Here is a 14,849-nt window from a genome sequence, read left to right on the forward strand (position 1 = left end):
CCATGTTTCCCCGAAAATAAGACCTAGCCGGACAATCAGCTCTAATGCATCTTTTTGAGCAAAAATTAATATAAGACCCAGTTTTATTTTACTATAAGACCAGGTCTATAATATAATACAATATAATATAATTAATATAATGTAATATAATTAATATAATATAATTAATATAATTAATATAATATAATACTGGATCTTTTATTAACTTTTGCTCCAAAAGACACATTATAGCTGATTGTCCGGCCAAGTTTTATTTTCAGGGAAACACGGTATAATGCTCAGTTTCTAGCACAACTAGCACAACTAGAACATAGTAAATGTTCAATAAATGATAGTTATCTGATCACTTTCTTCTGTGATTTGGGATCATTTCTGATAAATAAGGAGATCTATCCAAATGTTCTTGATATGAGTTATCGTTCTTTGTTAATTTGTTCTATCTCTCTGTCTATCTAATCATCCATCCTCTTCTGGGCAGTTCTTTGGAAGAGGCAGGTATGGAGCTCCAGTGTAGAAGAATGGCTCAGCTTACCTCCTGTCAGAGACTAACTGGTGTACCTGGAAGAACAGTACACATTCTTTGAGATTCAGTCTAGTATTAAATAGCTAGAAACCAGATCCATTTCTACCAGTACATATCACTTCAATGAGGGCTTTTCCAAGGTTAGCTACATCTCTTTATGCAAAGTGCCAGCAAATTTTTTTGACGTGATTAATTGTAAAAATCATTAAGTCCCTGTTTTTCTGGGTCAGGATTTCCATGCATCCTTTGAGTCCATTAGCTGGAATAAGCATGTGACGAAGGTCGCATCTCTTATGTGCCAAGCACCGTGCTGGTTATTCTCACAATTTCACTCATCATCTTCCCAACATTTGAGATTGTCATTAAGTTCCTCACTTTATAGGTGAAAAAACAGAGACCAAATGAGTCAGGTAACTTGTCCACCATTGAGTTGTGGGAGAATAAACCCAAAGCAGCAATGGAGGTTCTACCAGCTCGATTTTACCACAGTTATTTGTTGTTTAGTGTCAGTTATTCTCAAAATAATTTTAAATGTCTGTATTACTATGAAAACGTTTCTTAGCAAGACTCGGGGCTCCAAGCTAGGACCATCAGCATCAGATCCCATTACCTACTGGGAAAAAGCCAGTGGGGTTTTATGGGAAATATTCATATCCAGGAAAAGCCTTTGGCAAAGTAATTGAGAATAAGAATAAGGGAGAATGATAAAATGTAGTGTTTTTAGACTTACAAAATGCATTTGAAAAGGTTAATGTATTTTTCTGAAATGGGGGAATTCTTTGATCTTGATGCTTTTTTAAAAAAAAGGGAAACAAATGTGAGAATATAAAGGCATTTCTCTGGATCAAATAAACAATGTTGGTTGCCTGCAAGTAAACAGCACTGGAACCACACTTACTTAGCATGTTGTAAATCATCTGAAAGGAGTAGTGTATGGTGAAATTCCCAAATTTGCAAAAACTGCCAAGCTCCTCCAGATAGTGAAATGCCAAGCTGACTAATATAAGGGCAGAAAGGTAATACAGCGCTATCGGAGAAAGGTGGGCGGGGGGATGGCAGATTGGCTTCTGCATGGACAACTATAAGATAAGGAATTTAGGGAGAAATAATTCAAACCGTCCTTCCAAGACTAAAGGGCTTTGAACTATCAGCTATAGCAAAATTAAAAGATTTTACTGTCACTGTACATTTTTCTCCATAGTTTATCCCTACTGTGGGTAAAAGGCCAGCCAGAAATCAGGAGTGCTTAGAAAGGGCATTTAAAAGAGGTATTAAAAGCAAAAAATAGTATCCTGCTCAAATGTAAAGCCAGATTCACTTATACCTGGAATATTATGAGCAACTTGTTCAACAAACATTAAGCAGTTGTGCTAGGGTGGGAGAAGATACAGAGAAAGTCAACAGAAATGATCTGTGGGAAAGAGGAACTGCTTTATGAAAACAAACTGCAAAGATTAGGATTCATCAGCCTGGGAGGATGAAGGTTTATAAAAATCATTGGGATATGGTGCATGGGGACATTCTAGTTTAAATGCTATTTTGAAATCTAAATAAATTTAGGCAGGAAAGCCAATAAGCTAATTGACAAATAAGCAAATAAAAATTCAAGCTAGCACAAGATGAAATGCCCAAAGAAATGCCCATCCTTTCCTCTTAAAATTTGGAAAGAGAAAAAAATTTTTTAAATAAAACATTTACACATTGGGTACCTTGGGAATTCATTACCCAACCCAGCGTGAGCGCGTTGTGGGCACAGTTCTTTCACTGAGGCGGGGAGGGGGTGGGGGGCAGGCCTTTGTGAGGAGACAACACTTGTGCAGTCTGGAGGGACAAGAAGGCATCATTTGAAGATCTCAGGGGGAGCATTCTAGGCAGATGGACAAACGGGGAGAGGCCCCAAGGCGAGAATGAGTCCGGAGCGTTCAAGGAACAGAGATGGCTAGTGTGACTGAATCTCCTGAATGGAGGGGAGAGAGGCAGAGACACAGCGACAGAGGGCAACCAGCCGTGTTGGGCCTTGAGGGCAGGTTAGGGCTCCGATTTTATCCTAAGAGCAATAGCAAGCTATGGGAGGGTTCGGATGGTGAGGACTAAAGCTCAACTTGCACTTAATAAAAGGTCTTGCGGCTGCTGGGTAGAGAATGGGACTCTAGGGCTGCTTGAGTAAAAGGAGCACTGTCTCTGCTTTCTCTCCTTAACCCCACTACTTTGCCCCTCGAGACTTTCTCCATGTTACTCCCATCTCCCTGGACTCGAAGGGCCACACTGATTTCACACTACATCCCATAGTGCAGGAGTAAACTGCACAAATCTCTTTTCATTCCTTCATCTTTTAGGACATACAAAAAATACTTTTCTCAAATGAAATATTTAACCCAAATATATGTCGTTCCAGGTTTTAAAAATCAGTTTGATTGGCCACAGGAAACGTATTTTGGCATCTCTGGGAGACAGGCTGCACGAGGACCCACCACAAAAGCCCCCTCGGTCCATCACCCTCAGGGTAAGTGCTCAGCACATTCATGTCGTTCTGTACTCTTACCCCCAAATTTATTTTGGGCAATACAATGAAATGACTGAAGCAATGGGTCAGGAAGTACAGGCTGTTTTCCACATAGCTTACCTAATCCATGTAAGAGAACAATCTCACTTTTGGTTGTGTTTTATAAAACAAGATTTTTTTTCCCTCCATTGGTTAAATATATATTTTTGAGATTTAGATACACATCTGACAAACCACCACCTTTAAAGAGCCACTCCCGCTACTGCCATCCCACGCTCCCATCTACACCAGGAGAGAGGAAATGAGTTTTCTGTGAAACTCCTCAAACCCACAGAAAGAAAACCGATCAGGGACTACAGTTAAGTAAAGATCAATTTAAAATTAACCTTGGGGTCTTCTGTTATTTAAGAAAGTAAAAATTTCCCAGATTTACTTACTTCATAGATTAAGAATAGAGAATCTAGAATTTTATTTAACAAACTCGTTCAGCTAGATTTTAGAATTATGGGGTAGCGACACTAGAGAGAAACCCTAGATGAAGGAGAAAGAACGAAAGTGGAAGGGGAAGGAAGGCAAGAGCAGAGAGGAGAAAATGCGAGAGTTGATTGCCAGGCCGAATGGAACGGGGAGGTGTAGCCAACAGTCGCTGGGTTTCGTGAGGCCAAAAGAAACTTTTCTAAAATTCATCAAAAAGCTGAGATCTCCATGACCATTGGAGAGTTCCAACTCTGTTCTCTTTACTCAGCCCTGCACTTGCTTGCTTCTGATTCCCTTTCTGCAACTGTCAGAAAAGGTCATGATAATAAATGATGACCACCACCAGCATGGCACTTAGCCGTAACTGCCAGCAATGAAATGCAGTAGAATGTCTCTTATCAGGGAACTTGAGCAAACAACATAACCACTGTAAGCGTAGCAGAGGGTCGGGCAGGAGAGGAGCTGTTAAGATTTGAGTCTGATTCAGTTTTAAGGAAGGAAATGCACTAAGATTTCAGAAAATGTAAGAGAATTGGCTTCAGGACGGAGCCCTAAGGGAAATTGATTATTGGGGCAATTGGGATACACTAGGACATTTGGAGGCTAGTTGAGGGCGTTGAGAATAGTAAAGTAGAAATAGGACCTGTTTTTCTCTCTCAATAAGAGGAGTTTCAAATAAATTGGGAGGAAAATGAGGCTAAAAATGGATTATTGTCTTGCCTTCATTTTGCTACACGAAAGGGGAGAAAGATATAGCTACCATCAGTGTAAGCATCCTAAAATAACTCTTTAGAGTAGTCATTTCCTGCTACTTTACTCTCTTTCCTTCCCCTTCTGAGCCTGACCTTCTGGCTCCCTGGAAAAGATTTAGGGTAATGACAGAGATTCCCAAGAAAAAGTACAGAACCTTAATTTGTCAGAAGAGGTCCGGAACATCTGGGGGAGATCTGGGAATCAGCATGATCCAATCCTCCTCTTATTTGCAAACACTAGAGCCCAGCTGTCTGCCATCCCTTGTCTTATCTCTGATCATTTCCCTTCAGCTTAACGTATCCTCTGTCATATGCATTACTCTGCCGTCTGTACATGTGACTTGCTGTGTTTCCATGCTGTGTCCTCTTCCCCACCTGATTGCCAGATCACTCTGTGATGGAGGATCAAGACCCATTGGTTCCCATTTAAGCTTTCTCATCATGGCGTCTACCATAGTGAGGACATTCTGTCCCCATGAAGACACAGCTCCTTCCCTTGTAAACACAGGTGATAGCATCAGGGGTGCCCGACATGTGTGTGCTCTCCCCTGAGTTCACCCATAGTGCTGGTTTAAGAAAACAGCCTGATTCTTTATACTTTAAACTATGACCTGAAAGACTTAGGGGAAAAAGTATGAACTCGATAATAACGAGTTAACGATTAATAACGTGGTGGAGTGTCATCCATTCCTTAGCAGTTGATTCAAAAATGACTCCCCACCCCCGCAGTTTGTCTTGTCAGTATTTCACGATTTTGCAACCAAAGGTTAGCCGCAAAAATATGGTATTTACTTCATGATGTATTTCCATTCAGGAACCCAGTGGTAATCACACTCCTCCTCAGTTGTCTCCATCACTTAGCCAAAGCACTTACACCACTGGTGGCTCCCTAGACGTTCCTCACATTATCATGCAGGGCGATGCAAGGAGGAGAAGAAATGAAAACTACTTTGATGATATTCCCCGATCAAAACTGGAGAGGCAGATGGCTCAGGTAAGGTGTTAAAAGCCTCTGTGACGTTTCTTTTGCCTTTTACCCATATCAAGTAATGCCTTCTAATATTGAACAATAGCTTACAGTGGATGCCTGTTGTCCACCCCAACTGGAATTTGACCACTTTATGTCATGGTTTTCATGTCCTGCTCGCTTGAACTAGACTGGAACAGACCTTTCTGGGAATGGAAGGTATACACAGATCTTTATCATCCATTCTTACTGAAGAAACTATGTCTGATTTCATTGCACCCAGAAAGTCTTTCCTCTAAAGGGAATAATACTGAGCAAGAATCGAATCATAATGAAAATGAATAATAAAAGTCTGGATTATGAAACATAACTCGGCTGGATGACAGGGCAGAATTTGGGGGGAAGTATTAACTCCGAGTAATGTTAACTGCCTCCCACATGTACCCATTTGTATAGAATTATTCTCTTGGGACTAGTTGCGTCATCTCATGTGGTCACCTTGAGCAGTTAAAAATGATGACGCTGCCTGACACAAATAACTGAAGAGGGAGCTCTGTCACGTTCAGACCTTTCCATGGTTTTGGTGTGGAAGTCCGTCTCTGGCCTGTCCTTAGCTTGCTGCTCAGAAACTCGAGTCAGCCAAACAGTGGTGCTGTCCTTACAGCACATTCAGATGGGCAGCTCGCTCTGCCATTTCGCCCTGAGCTTTTAAGTTACGGACTTGTTGACAACTATTGGCAGATTCAACTCTTTTCATCTTCATTCTAGGTTCAGACCGATGTGTTAAGAGGTTTCTCTCTGCCTCCCACACCTAAGATGAAAATCTCGAGGTGAAAATTTGACTGTAATTGCTTCGCCTTGGTTGTTAAATATTTTTCTCAACTGTTTGATGAGATTCCGTTTCTGTTTCTAAAAGCATTTGGTAAACATTCTATGATGCCGCTTACAAAAGACAAATGTGAAGAGAATGTTCTGGAAACTATTTCAGGCTGTTCTGCCTGCAGATGCCCCTGGAGAGAAATGGCCTGGGACATTGCCTCTGTTTTTTTAGCTTTCTCAATTTTGAATTGTTCTTTGTGCAAGGAATGGCAATGTTGGGGTTACAGAGAATCTGTTATAGAAGGGAGATGGAAAATGTTAGGAGAGACAAGAAAAGAGTAATTTTCCCGTTCTCTCTTGTTAAGTATTGTGTTTTAATCCTTATTACTGTTTTCCCTGATGTTCTTATAAACAGAGTCTGAAAGCTTTTTTTTCCCCAAACTCTTTGTATATTTCCTGCTGCTTGTTAGTATTTGTGGACCAAGTATGTGGTTAACTATTTCTAATGACAGCGTTTCAGAGCCATGATTTGTCTTAACCATGAACCACGTAGTCTTTATGTATTAACACAAACTGGGCCTTTTCTGAACCCTTCTGTTCTCTGAGTAAGGAAGGACTGTGCATTGTTAATGAGCATTAGCTATTATTGACTATGCCAACTTCAGGAACAGAATCACCTCTCTCAGCTGCTCATATAATTTATGAAGTTTCTCCGCATAGTACAGATTTTTCAAAGAGGAAATTAATTACTCTTCCACCTATGTGTGAACACTCGGAGGTTATCTAACAAGATTGCTCTCTTCCTTTCTTTATGAGATTCACGAAGTAGGAGCAGTAATACCGTTCGAATGGTCTAGGTCTTTTTCTTGTCAGTGCAATCATAATGCCTTGCTTTCAGGAATTGTGTTGCTCTTGAGGAAATTGACTGAACTTGTATCTGGCCAGGTGAGAAAGACCCAAAAGCAGAAAGAGGAGTGAGATAAGCAGGTGGATAGGATTTGGTGACTTATGGTGACCTGTGTGAATGTGCTTATTCACCTCACGTGTAGACCCACAGTGATCAAATGACTGATACAGAAGCAGGCTTCCATCAAGAACCAGGAGCTTATTAGAAATTTTCTTAAATCCTGTTGTTCGATACAGCACTTTTGCTGCAGAGAAAATAAGAGATGGCACTACAGGAATCTGATCAATAAGAAAAGGGGACTCTGGGATTGCAACCCTTTAGGTTACATTAATTGTAGCCTTGGAAATGCCAAAAATCGTGGAGAAATGAACATGTGTGTACCTCTTAAAAGTAATGCCATTTCAAAGCTTTAACCTGTCAAGATATTAAATACTCGGTAATTTTGTTGTTAAACAGTGTTATTTTCCACCACTCAACCACTCAATTGATGTTTCTTCTTATTCTTCCTTTCTTCCTTTTTTTTTTTTTTTTGGTCATTTGCTATAATACATTTTAAATACATTTGCTTTTTTAAACCTGTCATACTCTCTCTAAACCACATTCTTCCCCCAAAGTTATGTGCTTAGCCAATAAAGTTGACTCTTCCTGAATGAAGACTTGCGTTAGCAATTAAAATCCCGGTAAGCAGACAGCTACTTACATCTCCTTCCTTTCCACCAGGAGCTCAGTCCCCGTGGTTCTTTCCCAAGGGATTTCTCCCAAGAGGCTTACTGTAGCTTGGTGAATGCATGCCTAACCAGTCTGTTTCTTGCTAAGTCACAGAAGTCCATCCTCAGAGTTCCTTTCCTACTTGCTGAAAGAAAGGAAAATGCAGTTACTAGAAAATCACCAGGACAAATCCATGTTCTCAGAAACCCCCCCTACTTTTTCAAGTTTATCTGAGCTCCCACCAGAGTGGTTTGGAATCCCAGCCGTAGGCCCGAAACCTTAAGTTCTTGGTAGTTGCAATAATTCATAGGCGTTTTGCCTTCTTAAAATCTGCTCAGTAGATGTTTGCAGATGCTCTACTTAACTTGGAAAACCAGTGCTTACAGTTTAATTAAGATAAATTTAAGCTTATTTGTTGGAAAATATTTTTAAAAACACTAGAGTTATGTTTAATTGCTTGTTTTCAATTTAAACCAATTTTTAAAATACATGTCTTGGAATATAGGGGATTTGCAAAAATTGTAGCTGTTGTTTGCTTTTATTCTGATATAAACAATATTCTGGCATCAAATTGTCTTAGATGAATATGTGAGAAACAAAATTGAGTTTAGTACTAGTAGCAGTTTTTAAAATAACGAATGTAATGATGGAAACACATTTAAACAATGGGTTTCCTATTATGCTAAAAACATAGCTTTACTAGCCTATAATACTAAACTGGACACATTAGCTCAGAAGTTCTGAAATGCTCCCCTATTTCCATACCTCTAACAAATGTTGCACACACACTTTATATAGTAATACCTTAATGCATATAGAGCTTTTAAATTTTCCAAGTATTCACACCTGTTATTATCATTTTAGCACAAACAAGGTGTCCTGCACAGCTCTGTGTGTGTGTGTGTGTGTGTGTGTGTGTGTGTGTGTTTGTGTGTGTGTGTGGCACATGGCAGATCAGCTTCTAAGTCCAAGCTCTGGGGAGATGAGACAGTATATGAAAATAGATCAGAAAGAGGAAAAGTACTTCCAGTATTTACAGCCTAATCTCAATCTTTAGAAATTTTCTCAAGTGATATTGAAGAGAAGTCAAAGTACTCTTAAAATGAATAATAAAGGAGAGTAATGGAATTAATAAAGTTTAGAGGCCACATTCTTCAAAGTTATGAAAAAGGGAAAAGAGTTCCCCAGTGCTAAACTTAAACTCATTTATAGAAGGCCTCCATTTATAGAAAATACTTACGGGAAAATGAAATAATACCTCTATTTTCACAAAATTAAAAAGACTCCTAAACAGGAAGAGGAAGACATATTTCTGCACAAACTTTTAGCTCTATAGGAATGAGGGAAATTCACCATGGAGAAGTCCTTGTGCTTTGAATGCTGTCATCTAAATGAAAATATTAATAGTGCCTGGGATGGTGACCTTCTCTGATACATACAAACCTAAAAGCAGGCATGAGCCACATTGTAAAGACAAGGAAACTGATGAACTACATGATTCGCCCGAGTACCAGGTAACACAGCCAGCAAGAAACCAAATTAGGACTTGCCTGGAGCAGTATCTTAGGCTCTATGAAGGCTTTGTGTAAATTGCTTCTAAATCATCGAAAGTTGATTCAGTTCAACGTCTAATATATTCTGATCCAAACAGTATTACTTAATAAGTATGACTAGATCAATTCCTTCTTTATTTGAAAGCATTTCACATATTGGAGTCACAAATATTCATCTTTTTGATGTTGTATAAGGAAGAGAAATGAACCTCAGCCATACAGAAGCCCTGCCGTGGCCAGCTCCATGTTTGGGGTTCCAGGTGCGGTATTTTGTTTCATCCTCACAACAGCTCTTTCTGTACCCAAGGAAGCTCAGGTGGGTGAATGATTTGCCTCACAACTGGTGCATGGCACAGCCAGCACCCATGCTCTGCTCTGCCTGATCGTATCCCGGTTCCTCCGTGGCTCCTGCTGCCCTCTGGGCTGCCTCTAAATGATATAAAATAGTTTAATAACAGTTCAACAAATGTTAATTTTTCATATGCTATAATAGATTACACTTACATAGGCACAAAGAGCAGAACGGGGATAAAATCACTGATAGTTTAGTGGAAACTCATTTTGAATCAGCTCACGGTTGTCATCATGAAACCCCGTAAATTCAGAACTCTAATGGTTATTTGTTGGTCCTTTTAGTGGAAACCCACCCTGCACGCCTTGGTAGAACTCTGTCCTTCTCCTATGTCTGTGAAAAGCTTTGCAGGTTGCTGTGGGGTTTACCGCTTTTACAGAGATGAGCTTGCTTGTGGGGTTTCTCTAAATCGCGGATGCTGTTTCCTTCATGGCTTCTTCAGCTGGAGTTCTGATTTGGTTTCTGTCTGTCTGTGTGACTTGTACCAAGTCATGGGGTTTCTCTGAACTTCAGTTTCCTTGTCTTTAAAATGTGGGTAATGCCTGCCTTCCGGGTTTGGATAAATTAAGATAATTATGTAAAAGCGTGTTCAAAGTTGTAAATCAATAAAGAGGGTGCCAAAAAAATGTGTACACATTTTAAGAAAGGAAAAACTATATTCAAATTGTAAAACTCAGTATTACTGATAACAAAAGATGAATACAAGTCGTGTATACAGTTTTTGGCACCCCCGGGATATATATAGTACTTGTCATATACATGTGATATGACTATCAATTCAGGTATAGCACCCATCAGTCCCTAATTCAAAGGTCTCTGATTCTTCATAGGGCCAATTAATTCAAAAGCTATAATAATGGTGAGTGCTCAGGTGGTTGTAGCATTCTATAAAAAGTATCTTTTTGTGCTAGTGTTATCCATGCTTAGAAAGTATATTGGGAATGGAATTGGAATTTCCCTCTTTATGATTTCAATTGTATAAATATGAAGGCTGCCAAGGAGCGTCGACCATGGTGGAAAGGGAATCTGTGCAAAATGATCATCAAAGTGAGGAAAAGCAGGGGAAAGATAGAATAGTTCTCCGCACATACAGGTTCCAAAAGTGTGCAGCAAAGGATATCTCACAGTAATAACCTGTTGCTACTGTAACATGGTCAGATTAAACATTAAGTGAGAAAGAAAGGATTATTTTTTCCTTAAGTGAAGTTTAGAACTTGTTTGAAGTACGCAGTACACAAAATTGTTACCTAGAGAAGCATGGATATCTCAAAAAGCCATGAAGCAAATGCTTAGGAAAGAAGGAAGAGAGTAGTGTATTCTTTTATACTTGTCCTGGGAGGGAAAGCCTGTTGTTCCTAGAAATTCTCCACTCTGCTCTGGCATTACGGGAATCTACAGATGCAGCCTTTAGAAAATAGTACAACTGTGTTAAGAGGAACAGCATTTTCCAAAGTGATTTTTTCCCCCAAAGAAACTATACAAGTTTTCTTATTACTGTGTTATGTCAGATTTTAAATTATAAGTTAGGGGCTAGTTTTTAATTTAGATTTTCATTACTTAGCTGCTCCTCAGCAAGGCTCAGCCTGTCCATAACTTCAGCACTTTCCCCCATGAAGGTCTAAAGAGCAACTGTTATACTTAAGCACAGACAGATAATATATAATCAAAACAAAAAAAGAAGAAGAAGAAGAAACTCAATAAGCTCTTCCATCAGGAACTTCCGATGTGACAGCTTGTCGAGTTGACAAGCTGACCTACCAGCTTCAGACATAACTTGAGATGTTGATGATATCTGCGCCCTGTTTCAAGCCAGAAACTCTAAACCACCCGCCATCTATTCCCAAAGGCATCATACCAAGCAGGAGTGGAAAACGTTGCTTTTGTACTTGGAACTTAAAATCGATGGGTTGTGCACCCGGTTTATTAATGGGAACAGTTAATTGTCTTTTCTCAAAATATACGCCGCTCTCCCTGTGACAACTTCGGGCTTGGAAATTGCAATATGATTAGTGTCTTTCAGGCCACATTGCCATGCTACTGTCTATACTGTACATTGGTCTTTAAAAAATAATGGGAAGAAGTGGGTGCATTTTACGTTTTGATACTCATCTTACAAGTCTCGTTCTCTTATTCTCGATCAAGCCCATCAGTGAGGCAAATAAGGCAGATGCCAGATAGACGTAACACCTCCAGTCATTTTGCTAGGGAAGCTCTGATGTCTCCACTTTCCCTCCGCGTACTGGGAATTAACCAGTGTGAAGGTTTCCAATTAAAACTAGACCATGGGTTTTTAAAAAAACATCAATAGAAAAGATCCTATTTTCAACTGAATAAATCAGAAATCTGACAATACATAAAAACCCTATTTCAGTGGCATCGACCTTGTGATATTTCACGGCGCCTTAGGCTTGCTGACATTGAGCGGCTTGTTCACAAAAAGGCACACCAGGTTACTGTTCTACTTGTTCAAGTTTTGGAATGTTTCTCATTATATTCAGTCCTGTTCTCGGGTCCACTGGTCAGAGTTTGGGCTGGTATAATCTGACCTTTCTAAATTTTCAAGGGTAGAAGAATTCTCTTATTCTCCTTCTCCCTCTTTTTATTCCAGTGTTTAAAAAAAAAAAAAGAGAGAGAGAAAGGAAGAGAAGGGTTTTCTTAATGACTAGAAGAAATAGGGCTGCTTATGCAGTGCTGTCTGAGTTCATTCCGTTTGTGTGTTACTAAAGTAATATATCAGTAGGAACTTTTCTGGACGCATGCAAGTAACAATCCAACTCAAGATGTCTTAAACAGAAAAGGGCATGGCATGCATCTGAATCATTTCACTGCAAAGTCAGATAGACCTGATCCCCATGCTTGTCTGATGTCTTGCCCTCTGGCTCTTCATAGCTCAGCTCTGCTCTCCTCTCTTCCCAGACAGGCTTTCTCTACATGAGAGCAGTTTCAAAGTCCAGTTCCTACGAAACTTGAACATACTAGAAAGAGGGCTTTCTTTCCAAGAGTTGCCCCCAAAAAATCCCAGATTGAGTCCCATTGGTTCTGATCAGCCTGGTTTGGATTGCTTATTTGTCCTGAGCTAATCACAAAGGGGAGAGAGAGAGAGAGAGAGAGAGAGAGAGAGAGAGAGAGAGAGAGAGAGAAAGACGGGGGTGGGGGGGAGAGAGAGATTAACCAGGCAAAGGTCACATGACTGAAGGTGGTTTTAGCTCCACCGGAACCACCCGGACTGAAATGAGAAGGGAGTTCCTCCTGCAGTCAAAGGGCCATGACCAGAAATGGGTATGGTTTCTAGTAAGACAGAGAGAGCAATAGTAGATGCCTGAATAAACCCATTTGACTTTCAAATTCTGACAATGTCTGATGGAAAATTGTTGTATCACAATGGTATTGATTTCTTTTTTTTCATACTTAATTTATGAGCTTTTTTAAAATACCAGATTTGAAGTAAGGAGATCAGGGTTGAAAATCCCATCTCTGATATCTATTACCTTTGTAACCTTGAACAAGCCTCTTAACTACTCAGAGCCTTAGTTTTCTCTTCCTAAAGTGAGATTAATTCCCAGCTCGCATCATTGTTGTGAGGCACAGAGAAAATAGTATTTGTCAAAGGATTTTACAAACTACAAAGCTATGTGTTTGGGTTTGGGAAATTATTATTTTGAGATGACTTCTAGCTTTTTTCTGCTTTTTCAACTGCAACTGGGCCTAAATGTATTTTAAAGTAAAGCTCATAATATGTAGCTACATTTTACAAAACTATTTTTATTTTCCCACTTGTAAGCCCAAACTAATACCTCTGTACTGACAGGGAAACAATGGTTCTTAGGAATCCAAACACTGTATAAGCAGTTCCTATCTGTGTTATAACCTATTAGCACTGGAGCTGTTTGGAAAGGATTTACGGATGATATCCATACTTCAGTACTTTTAAACAGTTTATGAGTTAGCACATGTCAAAATATATCATTATATTTTATGTTACAGTGTTTTATTTCTCTTAAAGTGTATGTTAGCTTTGTCAGGACAAGGCCTGACTCTTCCCTGGTCATTTTTCAATTCCCTATAATAAGCATTCCATAAATACACAGTTGTAGGCACCACAAAACCACAGGTTCCTAGAACTCCACATTGAACACAAATTGAGATGATCTCAAATATTTTAGAGAACTAAACTACCTAGAACAGTGGCGTATCACCTCCCAGCTCAGACCTGGCAGTTCATTGCCATCATTGTCAGTCAACACTGATTAATACAACTTCATAGTGGGGAAACCGAGGCACAGAGAGTTTATATTGCTAACCCCAGGCCACACGTATCATGAGATGCAGAGACAGGATTTGAACCCAGGCAGTCTACCTTCATAGCCTGCACTTGAACCATTGTGATGAACACCCCAAGTTGTCCCTACAAACTGGGTACCAGCCGGCATGAAACATCCTAGAAATTCTAGAACCCCAAAAGGCTCCAGTGCAATGTTTTGAGTCCTTTTTACAAATTCTATTAATATCTAATACCTTATGTAACTGCAAGGTTAGTAGAGAATTGAATCCCTAAGGTAGCATGGATGAGCATGGTATTTGAAGAAAACCCTTCTGTCTTCTCATCCAATGTTTCATTCTTTACAAATGAGGGATAGCAAACAATTGCTTCATATAAACAGTTGTGAAATGATGTGATCCCCGCCATTCTGTATAGCTCTTTATTTTAATGAGGTTTGAAGGCAGCATCACAAAAGGTTGTAGTTCTTTATGTGCATTAATGCCCAGAAGGTTCTTCTGTTCCTTCTATTAAAGAAAAACAGGATTTTAGAGTGGGAAGGGGCCAGAAAGTATATCTACTGTGTTTCCCCAAAAATAAGACCTTCTTGAACCATCAGCTCTAACGCATCTTTTGGAGCAAAAATTAATATAAGACCTGGTCTTATTTTAATATAAGACCGGGTATAATATAATATAATTAATATTATAATATAACTTAGTATATTTAATATAATTAATATAATATAATACAATAAAATATAATACTGGGTCTTTTTTCCCCCCAGCTTTATTGAGGTATAACTGACAAAATGAATTGTACAATGTCATGATCTGATATACGTAAACATTGTGAAAGGATTCCTACCATCAAGTTAATTAACAATTCATCACCTCACATAGTTACCTTCTTTTTGTTTGGTGAGATAAGAGTAAGATATACTCTTATCCAATTTCAATTATACAATAAAGTATTATCAGCTACAGTCACCATGCTATACATAAGATCCTTAGGACTTATTCATCTTCTA

At 39.3% G+C, this 14,849-nt stretch overlaps 1 protein-coding gene across 15 annotated transcripts in view; it reads left to right on the top strand.

The window, feature by feature from the left end:
- Nucleotides 1-14,849, top strand: part of ANKS1B (ankyrin repeat and sterile alpha motif domain containing 1B) — a 915,638-nt gene that overhangs the window by 824,655 nt on the left and 76,134 nt on the right. For 11 of the 15 annotated variants that reach the window (XM_081058249.1, XM_081058238.1, XM_081058246.1 and 8 more), the window contains 2 exons: nt 2,919-3,026; nt 5,070-5,249. In XM_081058249.1, the coding sequence (XP_080914375.1) occupies nt 2,919-3,026; nt 5,070-5,249 (288 nt within the window). The remainder of the gene's footprint in view (nt 1-2,918; nt 3,027-5,069; nt 5,250-14,849) is intronic. The other 4 variants (XM_081058251.1, XM_081058252.1, XM_081058240.1 and 1 more) reach the window with 1 other exon arrangement.

This window comes from Rhinolophus hipposideros (assembly GCF_964194185.1).
Source record: "Rhinolophus hipposideros genome assembly, chromosome: 9".
Lineage (NCBI taxonomy): Eukaryota > Metazoa > Chordata > Mammalia > Chiroptera > Rhinolophidae > Rhinolophus > Rhinolophus hipposideros.